Source organism: Lagopus leucura, unplaced genomic scaffold (assembly GCF_019238085.1).
Source record: "Lagopus leucura isolate 7727_CA_CO unplaced genomic scaffold, USGS_WTPT01 Super-Scaffold_100004, whole genome shotgun sequence".
Lineage (NCBI taxonomy): Eukaryota > Metazoa > Chordata > Aves > Galliformes > Phasianidae > Lagopus > Lagopus leucura.
Window position 1 is genome coordinate 56,786,149 of NW_024962264.1, and position 20,155 is coordinate 56,806,303.

The 20,155-nt window shown below is 35.9% G+C and overlaps 1 protein-coding gene across 6 annotated transcripts in view; it reads left to right on the forward strand.

The window, feature by feature from the left end:
- The window catches only part of RAB28 (RAB28, member RAS oncogene family), a 61,521-nt gene that overhangs the window by 31,836 nt on the left and 9,530 nt on the right, over positions 1-20,155 (forward strand). For all 6 annotated transcript variants that reach the window (XR_006179012.1, XM_042871899.1, XM_042871901.1 and 3 more), the window contains exon 5: positions 18,244-18,347. Coding sequence is in view for 5 of the 6 variants with exons in the window: in XM_042871899.1 (XP_042727833.1) it covers positions 18,244-18,347 (104 nt within the window). In the remaining variant the exon portion in view is untranslated. The remainder of the gene's footprint in view (positions 1-18,243; positions 18,348-20,155) is intronic.

Genomic DNA, 20,155 nt, shown 5'->3' on the forward strand with positions numbered 1-20,155 from the left:
TCTCACCCAGTGCATAATCTGCTAGCATGCCAAGCACTGCTGCCATCAGCAGAGAGCCAGATATTAGGCAACCAAGGAGCAAAGAAGTCACTGAGCAATAAAAACGCTTCTTTTATCCTGAACAGATTATGTTCCTTTGCTGATGAAAGTGGTTACACTTTCTTTCCATTTTAACTTGATTAGTTTTACCACATTAGCCTTTGATATTAGGTTGCATATATGCTATTATAGTTGTTTAATCTGAGGAGCACTTCCCGTTTACAGAAGGAAAAAGAGTAGTTCTGGTATTCTTTGGACGAAGAAATACCGTATGGGAATGAGGCATTTTCTGTTTGTGCCATCTGCTTTTGAACACTTACAGAGTAGGTACATCTCGTGATCCTGAGTGTTGGGCATATCCATTTCTCAGAAATTTTGGCCAAATTGCTTTTTTTTTTTTTTTTTTTAAAGTTATAATGTATTAAGGAGCAGTATTTCTGCCAGATCTTTATTGGTCATTGATAGTTCCTTTTGCCTCTTTATTTAAGTGATAGTTTAATATATGATTTATGAATATTTGTAGGGCTGAGGGCAGCACTACTAGTCAACTAAACAAAAAGTTGCTTATGTAACCACTTCATACTTACAGAACTTGAGTTTTCTTTTTGCTCTGTCTAATATGAAACATGTTTTGTTAATTGGTTCACTATGAATCATTTTATCTGTCATAGTGTACAGTATATTAATCACCGTTCTTGGAGCACAGCTTCATTCACAGAAGGTTCAGCAACATAAATGATCTATTTGCTTTATATTTATGTTTCCCTGCGGTGAACTTTTGTTTGTGAGGTTTGCTATGTTTAAGTGCACAAATGTAATTTATATGCACCTGCATAAAATATTTCACAAGTGACCTGGGTTTCATTTTCAAATTGTCTTGGTTTCTGCGAGGAACTAACCCAATAGAAATTAGGGATTTGCATCATTAAAGACAGTGTCAAGTTATGTCCCAGGGGAACATTAAGAAGGGATCCAATGTGTGGTTTCTTGTGACCTGATTAGAACCTTCTAGATTCCTGGTTCTGATTAGCTCAGATTTTCATATTTGTTGTAAATGTGTTTTATTTCTTGTCCTTGAGTTTCTTGTATGTGGGTGGACAAGGGAGGGGAAAAGACATCACTGCATCACTAACATTTTCTGCTTGCCTCCCTCTACTTGCTGCTGCTGTCCCGCCTGGATTATATCTCGCTCTTCTGTACTTCTTCATTCTCTCTGTTCTCTCTACACCTTGTGCTTGGTGCAAGGGAATGCTCTTCACAGTGTTGGTTTTTCATTCACAGATCATCTGCACATGCTTCTTGCACAGCCAGATGTGGACACTAGGTTTTTGTTCTTTGTGATGATATCCCAGTTTTGAGGATATGGGTTACAACACATACTTCTTTAGTATAGTAGACATCTTATAAAAATTCTAGCAGCTTCTCTGGCTGAGTAAACTTGATGGATGAACTATTAAGGTCTTCTGGTTTATATAGTATATGTACTACTGCACTGGAAAAGATTTCATCTGGAGTTGCTACAGTCAGGAGGGTATATAAATCCATGAGAATTAATGTGGCATTTCCTTCATAATCCTATGAATTTTCTGCCTTAAACTTGTGTTTATACTTTTCATAAGTGTTTGAGTAGGAAAGACCCTTTAAATACTGTGATGATATCTAGAATTATTATATTGTCATTGTGTGCTTTTTTATTTAACATGTACATGTAAAATAAAACTTGACATTTTTATTCTCCTTTAAAAATGTATGTGGTGCCATTTATTAAGTAATTAGGCTATAAGGGCAGAATTTTCATGACTATGCCAATGCTCAAAAATGTAGATAGCTGTCTGATGGGATTTTCAAATGTGGTTTAACCATTGCCTAGTTGTCCAGTGCTTAAAATTGTACCCTTAGGCATGCTTGCATCTTTCCGTATCTGAGTACATTTGCAAATCTGATTTAAAGGGTTTAATTATTCTATGAAGGGACCTAAATGCAGGGGAAGGCAAAATCATTGGCAAACCAAACCAGTAAATGTATGGCAATGCTAGTGAGCCTAGTTCTGCTAGTGTGTTACATAAGATGCATTTGGGAATAAAATTGCAAGCTGTGAACTCGCTCATTCTGGAATTAATTTCAGAATTGTTCCGAGGCAAGAACAGAGTAGGTGGCCAAATTCTATTATATTTGAGAAATGTAACTTAATTTTTGACAACGTTTCCGAAGAAACATAGGGTTAACTTGCCATTAGCTAATAAAATCTCTTAAGTGCAGCGTGCACTTAGTTTTGTGAAAGTTGCTTTGTATGTTTACTCTACCTCACTTCTTGTTCTGGAATTCTTTTCCCTAGCATCAGCACAGCTGCATCATCCATTTCCATGGTCCTTTTAACCTCCGCTTTAATTAAAAAAAAAATTAAATCAGATGCTGTTTAAAGCTTCCCGTTTAGTTTTGTGAAAATAAAAGTTCACATCTAGCTTAGGAGTGTGTGAACAGCTGTTAAAAGCCACAAGCAAAACGATACTTATAAAAGTGGTGGGGGGAATTTTAAGAGCAAGCTGCCAGTCTGACTGTAGCTTTCAATAGTTCTTCACTTTCGGCCAAATGGTTTTAACAATAATTTTCTTTGGGGAAAAAAAAAAAACAAACTAAAAAACACAAAACCCTGTGTTTTATAGAAGCAGCAGCCCAAGCAGTTAGGTTGGTGGTAGTAGGAGGCAACTTGCCATTTCTCTTTAACTTTTTATGAAACTTTTCTTTGAATCTGGGGAAATTGCTCATTAGAGAGATTGGAAGGCCTGATGTCCACCAGCGCCCACCCACCATGCAGGTACATCTGTCTCCATCTGATTCTAATGAGGGATCTTGCTCACTGAAATTCCCAGAGTTCCAAGTCTAAGCATAGGAGGATAGTTGTTCACTGGTGCTATGTTTCACAGGTATTAGAGTCCTGTGCATGACTGCAGCATTCTGAAGTAATAGAATTTCTTCTATAGAGTTATCAAATTTGATTCTCCTGTTGGACATAAACGTGCAGGGAACTTACCAGATGTTGAATATTTGAAAGAAAGAGAGAAGGCTTAGAATGCTCCTTGCTCAGTCCTTATAGTGTATTGCAAATAGCTTTTGGAGGGGAAAAGAGAGTTCCTTCAGAAACATTTTGTCTTCACTGTTGTTGAGAGGCTATAGAGTGAAATGCTCTGTGGCCTGATAGTGGTGTTTGTGTATTTCTGGAACTAGATTGGGCAGTTTTCTTATGGCCTGTTTGGGCTTTAGTTGGTATGCTTCTGAGTGTGGTCATAGAATCACCAAGGTTGGAAAAGACCTCCAAGATCATCCAGTCCAACCATCAGGGCCATCAATACAGCACCTTCCAAGACTTAGGACAGCAGTCTGTCTGAGCAGGCATGCCCAGTGCTGACAGAATACAGTGCAGGGAGAAAATAAATTCCTGTAGCTCAAGCTTCTTGTGTCCTTGTGTACTTTGTATTCATACAGAGCATGTGCCTGGGTGTGAGAGTGTTTTCATCCAAATTGGAAAAACCCAACAGATTTTTTGACTGTTAAACTGGCCTAGACTGTGCGTGTAGAAAATGTGAGTCCAACAGAGCAGACTTTGTGCAGAGCCACTGAGGTGAGAGGTCTGAACCAGTTTCTAATCAAATCTCTTGACTTTTACTTGGGGCAGCATTAGTCTCTGCAAAGCTATGAGTTTTTTTGTCTTTTTTTTTTGTGTGGGTTTTTTTTTTCAATCGAGGTGTCTGTTTTCTTTTGACCTCAGCAGATTGTAACCTGTGCTAAGCGGTGCTGTCACTAAACTGGCTAGATATGTTGCTTTGTTATGTTGTTAGCTCTTACGTTGGGGTTTCCAGACTTATATTGTGCCTTCAGTATTCAGGTTGAAAGTTCAGTGTGGCTGTCATTTGACATGGCTGCTTAACCACTAGCTAAAGCCAAAGCTGTAGGAATTGTGTGTGCCAAACCCCCATGCTCTTAACATACTTTTAAAAGTGAAGAAGTGTGTTAAGTCACAAAGAAACTAAGAAATCATCGGGGCTATGCTAAAATTTTAATAGACAATATCTTGGGATTACCTAACTCCAAGATGTTAACTTCTTGACTCATATTCTCCTCTTCCTTTTCACACCTAGCAAGGGAAGTAGTTTGTCCTTGAGAGCTCCTAAGTACAATAAGTAGATTGGGTGTAAGCAAAGAATGATTTGATGTTGTGATTAACCAAATAATACGGAAAAACACTTTCCACATCTAAATTCCCCTGTAAGTCAGATGTAGCTGATAGCTTTTTCCTAGCTTCAGTAAAAATTGAATGAAGTAGAAACTCTTACAACCCTCTTTGGCTTTAGGAGAAAAAAACAAAACAAAACAAACTTGCAAAAGAAGTCTCAGTTGAACTTTAACTTGCTTGCTTAATATTTTCAAATTCAAGTAATTATTGGTTTAAAAAAAAAAATGTTGAGTGCATACATGTGTCCAAATCCAAGTGCTCTCAGTGTCTCCCTGCACTCGCGCTCTGAGAAGGTGGTTTCACAATTGAGCTAACCCAGTTTTGCTTTTGCCAAAAGTAGTACTTCACCGAGGGTTCAGTTCACTGGTCCAACCAAATGAATGAAGCAAAGGGAACAATCCTTATTTGACAAACTCATGGATTTGTTTTATACTGTGGTGGTGCTGTCACAAGAAAGGGTTTGCATGTACTCAGCCAGCAGCTGAGAGAAAACCAGGGCCATCCATTTTAACTTGCAATTAAATTGCTGAAGAAATGATTACTTCTTCTAATCCTACTTTCAGGCCATCCTCTTCCACTGAACATTTCTTTGAGTGAGTTTTCTGCCGAGGAGTAGAAGAGTCTGAAGGAATTGGATTGCTTTGTACAGCCAAGTGGCCAGAGCAGCTCTGAGGGTGTAGACACTAATTTGTTAAATCTTTAACAATAGGAGTATTCTTCTTATATCTTTGAATTGTTTATGTATCACATAGTTTTTTTTTTTAGAGTTGAACAGAGCCTCCTTCGGTCCTTTGGAGATACCTTTATGAGTTGGTTCCACTTGCTCAGCTGAAACTGGTTAATACTGTGAAATGACAATATTAGCATATTCTGTTTCAGTCTATCAACTAATTGATATCTTTAATTTTACGGAGAAAAAGCAGATGCAAATATAGAACAGCTTTAATATCTTTCATTAATATCTCAGTCAGTTCTCGTTTTTGGTTATGTTAATGAACTTTTGGACCAAAGAGTTCACGCCATGACGTTTCTTTTTGACAAATTTATAAGTTATGTGCTTGAGATGAGAACAGATTTCATGTACCCTGATGAATCTCTTATTGAGAGATATATTGAAAGAAATTCTTTGTTTTAACCTGATTGACTGACTAGTGATATTAAAATATGTGAGGTGGCAAGTGGGAAAGATTTATACAGTCTTCTACCGTTTGGTTTGAAACTGCTGTATTGTTGAATATAATCTGAATTCAGTTCTTGGTCAGTTTAAAAAATAGCTAATAAAGTCTTTACTGATAGTAAACTTATTTCCTCCTTTTGTTGTAATCAAAGTATGTTATATTTGCTAAGCAGTCTTTTTTCTTATAAAATCTAATTTACTACAAAGTTGAGTTGTACTATTAATTTTTTAACTGCCAGTTGAAAACTGTTTGGCTTGGTAATAATTACTTACAAAAGCTTCCAAATGGAAGAAAAGCTGGGCTGCTGTCAAAGAGGATTTGATACACATGGAACAGTTAAGCAGTAATAAATTGCCTAGTAACTGAGTAATTTCACTCAAATATGTGCCAATCTTGCATCTACACTGGAAAAAGTTTGGAAGAAGAACTGAAGTGATGTCTGAAATTGCTTAATGCTGGAGTTTTATTATAATAACAATAATACTGACTTGGCCTGATCTTTGAACATTTAAGGCTTGTTTTTATATCCCGGTGAATGACTTCATGTTCACTTATAATTTTTGTTGTGGGAGAGCTCCCAAAGGGGTCTGTCTGTAGCAGAAACCCAAAGTGTCTCCAATCCATTATTTCATCTTCTAGAATCAGCAGTGAAGTCAGGCGTGGAAGGGCCCTGGAAGTGACCTGGGCTGGCTGTGTTAGGAGCAGGTAATTGAGAGCATCGGATGAAAGTGTCACACCTAAGAGGGGAGCCAGCTTTATTACATGGCTGTTTGGTAAGAAATCAACGGAAGTATTCCAGTAGAAATGGTGTGTATAGATTGATTGAGAATATTGGAGTGGATCTTGTGAGGAGGTGTTATTTATTAGGTAAATGCTTTTTATAGGAACAAGATTTTTATGGCTCATTTCCATGGCTTTGTGAGTTATATTATTTTGAGATATGTTCCTATGCATTCTTTAGAGATAACTGTTCCAGGAACTGCTATATAAAGGATAAAGCTCTTTGCTTGATGTTGTAGTATGTCAGGATTTCCTATTTTTGGAAGAAATGATTTGTCCAACTATACCTAGTTTACAAGATGCCGTAACATGATTAAGCATAGACATGAATACAAATGTATCAGACACTTCAGTGTAATGCAAGAAAACCCAACCATATAATTATAAACTGCATCTAATCTCCTTAATAAGAAGAACATGCATCTTCAATAACTTTGTTATAATAAAATTGTTATAATTTTATTTTTATATGATTTACTTTTCCATATTCAGAAGTGAGACTGACTCTAATTTGTCTGCCCTTCTGAATGCTGACAGGGATTCAGCCCCCCGGTGCTCCCAGAGGCTGTAGTTTCATGATGGTAGGTTTTGTGATGAAGCCAGTTTACAGCTTGAAGTTACCGTTCTTACCCTGTGGGAAATCAGATTGGTGGTTTGAGCTGAGTTAAAAAGAATGTAGCAAAAAGGAAGCAGCTATTTTTATCGTGGATCAGCTTACTGAGCTTTGTAATCTCATATGAGCTGCATGGCCTCCTAAGCAGGTGAGGAGCAAATAGTGCCTTGTGGCATGAAGGTGGGAATGAACAACCAGGAATGAGATAGCAATAGTTTTTGAGCTTTGGTGCTGGCATTGGTATGCCTTGAAGCTATGGCAAGAAGCTCTTGTTGCTGCCTGTAAAAGATAGATGAAAATGACTGCAGCTGGGATTTAAGCAACATATGAGTCTTCTTAAAATCCTCTATGTATGAAATGACAAATTTATTTTATATTTGTCAATCCACTAAATCTTTTGAATTTTAGCGATTTGCTCTTAGCATTTAAGTAAAGGTGACTGTACCTTTTCCTGACATGGGTAAATTCTTTGATGAGGTGGTAGGTGCATCAGAATTGGTTAAAATTTTTGAGAGATGAAGAGAGGCTGATCCATCTGTGGCTTGCAGATATATTGGACTAGCACCATCTTCTGAATGTTTGCTACATTACAGCTTCATGTCTTAGTTAAGGTATTGAAGAACATGTAAAAAGAGATCACTCGGATTTGAATTTCAGTAATCACAGAATCACAGAATTGTAGGGGTTGGAAGGGACCTCCAGAGATCATCGAGTCCAACCCCCCTGCCAAAGCAGGTTCCCTACAGCAGGTCGCACAGGTAGGCATCCAGGCAGGTCTTGAACATCTCCAGAGAAGGAGACTCCACCTCCCTGGGCAGCCTGTTCCAGTGCTCCGTCACCTCACTGTAAAGAAGTTCTTGTGCATGCTTGTGCGGAACTTCCTATGCTGCAGTTTCCAGCCGTTTCACAGAATCACAGAATCACAGAATTGTAGGGGTTGGAAGGGACCTCCTGAGATCATCGAGTCCAACCCCCAAATAGGACAAGTTTCCCCTTGTCCTGTCTCCACTCACCACTCAAAACAGTCCGGCCTCGCCATTCTGCCCCCCACACCTTAGATATTTATAATCATAGTGCAGTGATAGATTTTCTACGTTCTGTTGTTAATGAAAATGTTAAATTAAACCAGGAAGTAGAACATCTCTATCTGATCTAATGAAAAAATCAGATTTTAAAAATGCTTTTATATTTATATTACAAAAAAAGGACAGTAGTTTATGGAAAAAAATTGAAATCCATTAATTTTGCATAAATAAATTCATTTATTTCTGTTGTATCAGTAATTCTGAATCAAAAAATTTCTTGGAAATGGAAGAAGAGTCTGTTATTATTTTTCTACCAGTAACTTTTGTTTAGTAATGCTTGCGTCAGTTATTAAAGTTCAGTATAGGAAGGTTTGGAAACTATTACCAAAATGTTATCTGAAGAGGAACATGCTTTTCTTGACACAACACAATGAAATTAATTTGCTCAGAGTTCATATGAACACTTTAAAAATGCATATTGCAGTTGTCATAATGTTAACATTTTCTTACAAAACTATGATCAAATAGCACACTTACTGTATGTTGTTCTGTAAAGGGCAGTGTTATGTTTGTGAGAGAAAATATAGATTCTAAATGGCATAACGTTTTCCTCATAATATTGCTGAAACACTAGCGATTAGAAAAATGAAGTACCATTGGCAGCTTGATTTTTGAGTGTTTACCCTTAGTTACTGTTGTTATGAAGGATGCTGGTACAAAACAAATGAAATGTATTCATTACTTGTAGAAACTTCCTAAGAAGGAAGTGAGAAGTGAGAAGAAATGCTGCAGCTGGAATTTCACAAATACAAAATGATTATTACACTTTTTTATCTGTGTTTTAGTTGAGTTTCAGTGCTTAATTAACAGCATTGCCACGTCTCTGAGATGGTCTCCATAATGCTTTACTGTGTCACTGCTAATTGTATTTGCTATTTCACTGTCTAGTGCCACTGTATCAGGGTGGGCTGGAGGCAACTTGCACACCCAGTATTGTTGCTGGGCATCCTCAGTTGTGGTATGTTTGGCTATAAGTTGATTTGTTTTGCTTTCTCAGCTTTATTTAGTAAATAGGTCATTCCCAGCTGCATTTGAGTACAATGCTGATCGTTGTGACTGCCCAGTGGTTATATCACGCGGTTGATACAGTAAGGAAAATCAGTTGGAGGTGTTCTCCTGGTATGGCTCCTCTCTTACCTTAAGGATATAGCAATTTGTAAAGACACTTGAGTCCAAATTAACAGCATTAACTTAAAAAGGAAGAAAACCTAATTGCTGTTACAGTCTTCATTGGCACAAGGGTTAGGAAGCCTGAACGCATGTGTTAAAGAAGATGAAAGTCAGTTCAGTGTGTAAAGCAGTAAAATTGCTTCTGTGAAGTAAAATGCTTCAGTGAAACTTCATGTGATCTTAGGCAAGGCTTTATGTTTATTTTTTCATTCATGTTTCATTTTTCATTTGTAAAAATAAGAACAGTGTTTGCCTAATTTACTCGGAAAAGAATTAGGCAGCAGTACTTATAAATGATAAGGGCTGGGCCAGAATCTGACTGGCTAGATAAAAAGCAGTAGTGAGCAAACAGTCTTACTTCAGGAGTAATTTATAATCTCAGCACACGTTTCTTTGCAGAAGGTAAAATCTTGATTAACCCAAAGTGTGAAGTTAAACAGCATTAAAGCCCTGTGAGATGATGCTTTTGAGAGAGAAAGGCATTCATCTGCACACACCAGGCTGATCAAACTCCATAACACTGTGCAGAAAAAGCATTTCGTCTTCTTTCATTCACGTTCCCACTTGAAGTGTGAAGCTTACCCTAAAGGCATGTTTATATAGATATGTATACTGCAGACAGTAAATAGAGATACATGGTAAGTTAATCTGCACAGAGGTCTGTGCTGCAACATCTATGCTTCTTGTGCCCGGATTAATGCATTTAAAGTTAATTGGCTCCTCTCTTTGTGATAGCTCTGTCTGCAGTACAGATGTATCTTCAGGGTGCATAGTCACTTGAGTTGCAGGGTAAGCAGATGGCTTCAAAACACACTTCTCCACCTCCTCTCTTGCTTTTTATGCTGTAGTGATATCCTTTCATAAAGAAAGGAAAATAAAGCAAAAAAAGAGTTGTTATAAGTATGTTTTATTTGCAAGATAAATTAAGTTACCTTATAGTATTGTTTGTTTTTTTCATAGTATACTTTTTTTGCTACTTTCCTTGTTTCCAAAAGCATATACATTAGGGCTAAGGATGAGGATGATAAGTGCTTAACAGAGGGGATCACGTAGTGGCTATCAGTGCAATCTTATTCTGTTCAATCAAATGATAAATGGTGGCAAAAATTTCTGCCAAGAATTTATTGAAAAATGAAAATGGGAAATATCTAGCTGAGAAAAAAATATTATTTTATTCTATTTAACTGTCCCTTCAAGCTGTGTAAATCATTCATCTATCATCTTAGCTTTGAAAAGAAACTTGGGTGTTTAATTTTTTTTTTCTTCCCCCTCTCCTTCAAAAAAATTTTTACTTTGGTATGAAAAGATGCCTGCTGTTTGCATTTGCAAAGGTTAACATATCTTCTTTAAAAATGATCTGTCATCTACCAAACGCTATACATGCTTATTGTTAGGTGAGGATCCTGTCCCATTGTCTCAGTGTGCTGCAATCTGTTTTGAATCTTGGAGATGTTAATCCAATTAACCTTTTTGAGCCTTAGGAAAAAATGCTGTTGTCCTTTATTGTTTACCAGTGTTCTAAAGTCTCAATTAATATAGCATATTTTTATGTAGGAATCTTAATATAAAGACAAGGGCTTCCACTTTAAATATAAATCAAAGAGAACTTTTAATGCTAAATGCATTCTTTCCTATTACTTACTAATTAGAAAAGATGTTAGAATTGTTGACCTGATTTTACTGTGTGATTTGCCCTTATGCTAAGAAGCTCATTACAGATCTTTAGTCTTTGTTGTTCTTTGAGAGGAAAGAGAATTCCAAATAGGTTCTGTAGAAATAAATGGAGGCCCATAGGAGGCATATGTGAAAACAGGCAAACCTCACTTCAAGGGCAAGATGCTGTTGTGCTTTTAACTGAGGAGACTTGGAAGTTGTCCACGTTATTTTCCCCATGTTGAGCATATATTCTTTATCTTGTCTCTGTAGAAATTTCTGTTTTGGTTTTGCAAGAGCTCTGGACATGTCTTTGGCGCTTATAAGGTTATATTTTTCTTCAGTAATTTACAAACATATTTGTTGATAATTTTAGTTTTTTAGAGGAGGAAGCATTAAGATGCTTTGTGTAAATCACAAGTTTTTAAGCTTTTTTTTTTTTCTGCTTTCTGGAACCAGTGATTTCCTGTTATAGCTGGAAATGTTAAGTATAGTGTTTTAAGTATTAAAGTGCAGCACCAGCTATTATTATTCTCCCTTAGCAAGTCTTCTAATATAACATGTGATTTGTTACTACATCCTCATAGGGAAGAATCAGCAGCAGAGTGTACATGACAGTGAGAAAGTAAACACATGCTTGCAATCAAATTAATGTATTTCATCTGTCTTCAACTAATAACAATCTGTCATGCTATCTATCTGAGAAGGGGCATAAACAGTTTATTTTGTGTTTGGAATAACTTCCTGGAGGTAGTTAATGTGACATGTAGTTTGTCTGACATGAGTATAACCAGAACAACACTCTAGATGTTTTCTTGATAACCTAAAAAAATTACTGAGAAAATCTGTACTTGGAACTATATTTATATTTCGTTGAGCTTCCTTAAATCAGAGTTGTGGTATAGTTTTCAGGACTTCCATGAAAGAGTTTTCTTTTTTTGGCAGCTATACAATTTTAGTGTGAGAAAAAGCTTGGAAGTACTAAAAAAATTTAGCTACAAAAAGTTGCAGTTTGCACTCTGGCATTTATGCTTGAATTTCTTGAAAACTGTGTGCAAAATTAATTGGAAAGTAGCAAGTCAAAAATGATTTTTAATAAAACTAGATCTTAAACTGTTTATGTTTGATAGTACTGCAGACTCATTGCAATTTGTCAGATGAATTGAATTTATTATAATTTCTGCATAATTCTAGTTCTTATAGTATTGTATCAGTTATGAAATTAGTCATTATTAGTAATAAGATCAGAAATATTATATCAGATCATTTTATTATTTATACAGAAAGAGCTTTTGTGTCTAATTAGAAAATGAAAGTGCCCTTGCTTGAAGTTCTAAGTAATCCATTTAAATATTCATGGAAAATGAAGGCTCAATTAACTAGCTCCATCCTTCAATGGGAGAGCAGTAGGTTACTGTAGGTAAGCTGTGCAATAAAAAGCTGGGGAGGGTTTTTGTTGCTTTTTTCCCTATTTTCTTTGGAATGATGGCAGTACTAGAAGAGAAGCTGGGTAATATTGCTTATGGCAGAGGAGGCCTGAGAGGGGCTCTTCATGGCCAGAGCTGCTCGCAGTATGAATCAGGATTTCTGTTTTATTCTTTGGAATAAAATCTTACAGAAATCTCCTTTCTATTCCCCTATTCAGACAGTTCTGCTTTTGCACAGCTGAAGCAGGCTTCACACTGCAGTTAAACTGACAGCTTGTTGAGCAGAGGTGCTGCATGAAGACAATAAATGTTGTCTTCATGGCTGTGTTAGGATTTCAGGTGCTCAAACTAGGTTTGTTCTTAACAAGTGAGGCTGAAATTATAACAAAAATAGAATGAAAAATTCACCATATACAGTCCCCTTTTTTATGACCCTGGAGTATTTTCAGAAAGGAAAGTATGTACATAATTTTAAGCACATGTAAATCAAATTAATAAATTATTAAAGCATTTTACTTGTCATGTCTGTGTGGGCTAATCGTGATAGCTCATTATTTAAACATTATGTAATTGTATACCTTGTGTGAACAGCTGCAAATACTTTGCAGAAAGATTTGTATTTCGTTTTTCACAGCATACTGTAAAAGAATATGTTTTTGTGCACTACCATAGATTAGTATAGATGTTTACTCATAACTTTCAAACTACCCTTAATTATCTTAAAATATGAAAGTTACAATATGTGTGATAATTATGAAGCAAGGCAGTTCTGAATTCATTTATGTTAATACAGAGTTTAGTATAAATGCAGTAAATATCAACCAGTAATTTCAGCCTCAGTGAAGAACTGCCCGTTTAGAACAGGTTGCCTTGTTAACACTTGGAAGTTCTGGAAGACTCAATTTTGGGTGGAGAGGCATCCTTTTACTGAATCACCCAGCTATATCTTCAGAGTTTCTTTTCATACTGATGCTTTAGCAAATGGCTAGATTAGTTATCATTGGAATAGTAAAATAACCTTATAGTGCATTACAGTTTTTAAATGTAATCTCACAATCTGGGAGAAAAGCCAGCAACTACATTCAGACTTGCTTAGCATGCATTATGCATGCCACTTAGCTGTTTGTAACATTCTGAACGAGCACTGTCACTATTTTTTCAGCTGCTTGTTAGTATCTGTTCTAGTTATGTATTTGTGTTTCTTCCAAAATTACCTGAAAGAAAGATTATTGCAAAAATCAATGCTTTCTGACTTTAAAAACACTGCATTTACATGGAACTATTCTCTAACGATGTTATGAAGGAAGACAGTGGTAGTCCTGTGGGAAAGGCACACACATAGCACAAGTGGCAGCCTTTACATTCTGCATAAATGATGTTCTGGTGTCTTTTAGAGTATGTGCGATTATTTGTTTAGGTAACATTCAAATCAAAGTGAATGACTGTTAGATTTCTGCCATTTTGAAAGGTGATGAAACCAGAACATTCGTCATTTCACTGATTAATGATACTTTAAAGTACTTAGTGGCTTCTTGTCTGTCCCAGTTGAGTTATAACTATTGTTACACATATTTATTCTTACCATAATTTAAAGGCAAAACAGCTCTGGGATTTGGTATCACACTTTATTACATGAAGTGATTCTAGTGAATTAATTGTATTTGTGGTAGTTCACTTAATGGAAAGGGTGAAATAAACCAGTACTTACATTGCCTGGCTACTGGTTTTTCACCTGTGTGTTGTATTGAAATGGAAATAATGGAAACATAGTATGCCAAACTATTATGGATCCACTGGCAGAGACTTTTTGCAAGTCTCTGTTATTTTAGAGGAATGATATATATGGTTAAACAGCATAAGATAAGTAAATTTGGTGTTAATTTATTTAGCATTAATAGTTTGAGAATCCCAAGACAAAAATAGCAGAACATTTCGACTGAGACTGAACTGCTGTTGAATGGCTATGTGTAGTGGAGACTGTAAATCACCCACTTCCTAGTGTCCTTGCATTCCCTCACTGCTAACCAAAAGCTAAAATGTCTGTGGCTTACTCCTAATTTCTCATGTAAAGTTATACAGGAATGTGACTTACAGTTGATTACTTATACTGTCTCAAGAGCTTGCTCAGAATTTTTACCAGTCAGATAGCCTAGCCTTGCAGACCATTGTTTAAAATACTCATCTACTGTTTTCTTTCCTCTTTAATGCAGCACTGTCTATCAGCTTTTCACTGCAATTAAGCAATGTACATCAGTAGTTCGGAGAATAATGAAAAAATACTTTTGCAGTCACATGAAGATGTGAGCCAATCCAATCTCTCTAGTCCCAGTTTAAGCCCACGATTTTGTCCTTGTCATCTTTGAATTGTCACTAGCTAAACAGAGGTGACTGTGATATTCTTTGACTTTCTTCCTGATATAGATTCTGCAGTTTTCTTCTTACCTCCTTCTTTTCATGCCTTCAGCAATGCTTTGGACGGAGCATTTGGGACTTCTAAGAGTGGGAGATCCAGACTCTCCTTTTTTCACCTTTCTCAATCTATGCTTAGTCTCCTACAGATCAAGATGGAACTCTCCAGAGTTTGTGAAAAGCAAGTCTTATAGCAAGCCTCATCACTTGCTGCAGCAGACACTGATCTGTTCTAGTTTCTTCTTGAGGGGAGAGTTTCATTTGCATCTCCCAGGCTAGGTGGAAGTAATTCATGAATTTCCAGTCTATTTTTGTTGTGCAGGTATATTCATATAATATATATATTATGTACGTATCTGTACATACTACACATGTAGATCTGTTACTTGAGAAGCCACAATTATTTTGCTAGCCTCAGTTGAAGTGACTCTTCCCACCAGACAAGCTTGAAGACCAAATAAATATTCTTGCTATATACTGTAAAACTTATCCATTTGGGTCTTGCTTTAGCTTTTAAAGAGCAGAAAAGCATTATTTATTAATAAAGATAGCACAATTTGTAGGCAAGCACTTGAACCTAAGTAACAATTTGTAATGTTTGTGTATTTTAGGATCTCACTATTTATGATTAGTTCAAGTTGTTTTTCCTTTGCAAACAAAATCTTTGTGTCTCCTTTTGACATCTCTTTGTGGTTTCTAGCCATCAACTTAAATTATCCTTGGTAAAAACAGAGCTATTAATTTCCTCCTGCTATTGTCATCTTCCTAATTTGCTTCAGATGAGTAGGGTGACTGAACAGTCTGGTGTGGAAATGTCTGTCTCTTCTGGTCTTTCTCTAAATGTTTGTGTTTGATACAAGTCCAAATCTTTTTTCGTGACCTTCATTAGGTATGGCCTATCTTAATCATTACCATGGTTAAAATGTTCATCTTTTGCATCGTAATTGCTGAAATTCCTTTTTATTGGCAAGCACAATGTTATCTAGTCATTTAGACTATTCAGCAAAATCATTTTCCTGGTTTGTAAAATCATACTGTATTTATGTATCATTCTCTTCTTTCTAGCCAAAAGTTATTTGTCTTTGCCTTTAAGCTTTTCATGGCTTAAGTACATCCTTGTATCATCCTTCATCCCAGAGACACCTATTCCTGCTGCTGAGTGATTCATTGTACCAGCCCACGTTGGCCAGCTATGAGTTTTTTTTTTTCTTCCTTACAGTTCTTATAAACACCTATTTAGAAAATAAGTTTTCTCCTCAAGATCCTTCCTAAAGTCTTTTCTCTAACATGTCTAAATAAAAGCTAGACAAGAGTTATGTCCTGTTAGCTATGAGTTCTGCATATTCTACTGACCAATATCAGATGTTCAAAGAAATAAAAATAAAGTAATTGAGAAAGAACTAGAGGGTTATTTGCTGCATTTTAGCTGATCTTCAGTAACTGCCTGTGATTGTGCCCTGCAACTTTTTGTGATTAAATATTTATTAACACTTGAAATCTTTTTCTTGCACTAAAACTGTGCCCTCTTTCATTGAGGGCTAATGCTTGTAACATGAATTGCCTTGTGTTACTGTGAGCTGAGTGCACGCATAAGGACATTTACCTGGCAGTTATCTTCTGGAACAGTATCTGCACAGTTTGCTGCAGACTGCCCAGAATTCAGAAGCCATGGGATGAAACACTCCTAAATGGGAAGAGGAACTAAGAGTTGTACAAATTTCGGAAACACAGTTTTACCCTGATTTTTACTTCTGGTCTGTTAGATTCTGGGATCTTGCATGCTTTTGATTTCTCCACTGACCATATTTTATTCTTAATATTTCCTCAAATAGAAAATAAGAAGCATTTTGGGATATGATTTCTTACAAGGCAGAACGTTTTCTTCTTGAAAATTCATTTAACTTTTGTATGCTTGTGTGTTCCTATGACCTCTGTTCTTTTCTTCTTGGGAATGAGAGGTTTGGAGAAATTGTTACTTGTGAGCTTGTGTTTAGGGGCTTACGTAAGTATGTGTGTTAACAGAGATGTGGTGTAAATATGATCAGTGGTTGACTTTTTAATTGTAATCGTGTGTAGACTTGAAGTTTCAATACAGAGGTATAGTTAAGGTTCCTTTAAAACATTGTTAAATAAAAATAAAGGAAATATTTAGATTTCTTTTTTTCCCCCAAAGAGTAATCACAGTAATGTTGTGTTTTCCAGGTTGCACTTACAGCTAATATATGAAGAGTAAAATTAATAGCTAATAGTCATATCGGTTGGAGAGTATGCTGTGTTTTTTTATTCTTAAAAGCATTTCAACAGAGGCTCTCTCCTGGTAGTTATTTTTAAGAGAAAGAAGTCAAACAACTGTTATATAAACTGTATGAGGCTTTTTATCGACTTTGGGATTTATCCTAATAAATGCGTTTGTTCTTCCTATTTTTTGTAAAACTGTATATTCTACATTTAATATGATGTACTGTACTACAAATGTTAGCGTTAATAGCTTAGTATTTTAGTCCTTCACAAATTAATGCCTGTGGTAACTGGATGATTTTAGGCCTGTTCTTATAAACAAGGCCTTACTGATGTGTGAGGAACAGTAATATGTGGCAAAAACTCCACATTAACCAAAGTAAGCAGTATAAATGGGGTGTAGGAATCCCCTGTTAGACTAAAAATCTCCAAGAGAAAATCTCCAGAGCCTAAAAATTAAAGACCTCCAATATCATTTTAAAATAAAGCCTTTTATGTAGTATGAGAGCTTTTTTTTCAGCTGATAATCAAATGACACTATTATGCAGGCTTACTAGATTTGCAAATTTACAAGTTTTTACAAGTCAGTTGGGTCCCTTCCTCAGGAAATCAGTTTAAGTTTTTTTTTCCTGTATTGACTCAAAGAGCCTGGTTGTCCTTAAATCCTTCTGAATATATTTGCCTTATAATTTGACGGCAGAGAGTCAACACCCTTATAGGAACTGTAATGCAATAAAAAGAGAAACTTTTCAATATAGTTTCCAGTTACCTTAGGATCAGATTTGGAAAAACTGGAATGTGCACAATAAAAGCTGTGCAAGACTTGAGCTCCATGTTGTGTTGTAGGCAACGAGTGCTTTCTAACATAAAATACCATTTGAAAGCTTTGCTTTGCTTCCAGTGGTTATAAAATGCTAAAAATGAAAATGCGCTGGCACGTGGAATTGAAGACTTCATATAAAATAACTAACCATTAATGTTTTTATTCAGTTCATTTTTTTTATTATAGTGAATGTTTTTGCTCTACTGTGTTCTGCAGTAAAGTTATTTCCAACTCATTTCAGATGTACTTTATGAACTCTGTCTCTCTAGTTTATGCTGGACTATCATTATACATCATACTTGTTAAAAACAAAACAAATTAACTAACAAAAAAAACTCCACAAAATTTAATTCTTAGATTGTTTTTCTGCATGTAGTTAGTGGGAAAGTTGTTACCAATTGCCTGTGTGAGTCCAGAAGTATGCACAATGTATTTTTCACATACGATTATAAAAAGAAACTGGCATTTGCATACCTCTGCAAAGAATAAGATGACATCTGATGTATTTCCAGTGAATGAGTTTTCTAAGACTACATAAGGATACTCTATACTCTCTATGTTACTCTGTAGTAATCTTTTTTTCCCGCTTGTTTCTAGTTGACTTGGAGCATATGCGCACAGTGAAAGTTGATAAACATCAGCGATTTTGTCAGGAAAACAATTTCAGTAGCCATTTTGTGTCAGCCAAGACAGGAGATTCTGTAAGTAAGAAAAATAAACTCTGTATTGATCTTTCTGTGAATGTATATGTTCTTTATTAATTACAGTGTCTTCTCATTTGCTTTGGGTTGAGGTATAGATCTTAGTGTAGAGGTACTCCGGTTTATACATCATGAGAAATGAGGCCTGTTGGATCTCCGCTGTCACCCTTTTTTCCAAGTGAAGTCTCATCTACAGAGCATCAACACAAACTTTTAACAGTTGATAAATTCACAAGATCCTGTTACAATCAAAATTTTTAGTGTGGGTTCTGAGCCAGAAGATGTTCTCTCTGCGGGTCCTTTTAAACTTGAACTTTCTGGTATTTGTAATGCTTTGCCGAGCATATTTTAGAATGATCATTTATTTCAGACCTAATTTAGATACTTGTTTTAGTTGGAAGTGTGTGGAAAAAAAGGTTCTCTTTTAGTTGACTGATTCAGATGAAATCACATTGTATTGTTTTTCTTGATTTCTATCACATACTTAATGACTGTGTTATTCCTGTTAAAAACGTAAGTCTGTCTTTGTCTTACACAGGCAACATAGTTTACTTTATTTGAGTATTACTGAACAGTAAGGCCGCGTCCAATTATATGGAAGCATAATTCTGTAACACAAATGGCATCACTGGTTGTTTAAAGATATTTGATGAAAGCTCAATTACTTTTACAGTGGACTGCCAGATTTTATAATTTGTGTAATTATTGTGTTATACTGCTGATACAAATGCAGTGAATCCTGATTCTCCTTAGAGTTTGTGTTAAATCTTTGGCAGGAATTTTTGTTTAAAGTCTGAAAATGTTTTTCTTATGTTAGAAAGAGAAGACAAATTTTATAATACTTCATGCAGTGAAGTTTGCATGTAATGAAATGTGTTCCTTTCTCAAGGAGACAAACATTTTGTGGTAAAGTAGTAGTTTTTATAAGATGGATATAGTTAACATTACAAATTAAGAAGGAATCTTTATGATGTCTTTTTAATTGGTGATGTAATTCATGAATAACAGCAGCATCCCACTGTATATGCTAATTGTACTTTTTTTAACTTACTGTTTAAAAACAAAAGTAAATCAGAACGAACCTAAAAGCATTAACCAGAACTTTCTGTTTAAAAACCTACTGACAAAAGAAGGTATGAAGAATAGTTTACAGTAGTTCATTTTTAGTTTTGGTATAGGTTTGAATTAACTCTTTCCACTGTTACTGCAGTTCATGTATTTGGGTAGTTGTGCAGGGAAGACAGGGTGTTTATTCTGGACAGTGATTTAGGGAGAGGCCTTCTGTGGCTGCTGTGGGTATAGATTAGAGGAGTCTTACATGCTCAATTAAGGTGGATGAAGTGATTTGTTTTGTTTACCTCAGATCTTTCATTTGCAAAAGATAATTTTATATACATAGAAAAATCTGAATGTCTCCTTAGAGGAGCATTAAACTTCATGAAAGATTTACTGTAGCATAACTGTCGTACTCTCCATTGAGCTGCATAACTAGAGCACTGAGCTCCCACCTGGTGCTTTGTGCACAGAACTTCAACACCGCAGGTGATCGGTTCATTGCAGCACAGAGCTTGGTTGGGCAGGTCTCTGAAAAAGGTCTGCCCATTTCCTTGCTGTATGGGTGTTAGTACAGTAGGCTGATAGTAGACCAAGTAGATTAGAGAAAGTAAGGTGGTTTTGGAAGTGACGGTGGCTTGTTGGTTTTGTCACTCACTTGTTTTCAGCTTCCAGCTGAGCTGGAAGAAAAAAATGTGTGAATGTTTTCATTTATTTATTTATTTATTTATTTTAATTTTTCCTTGAAAATGATT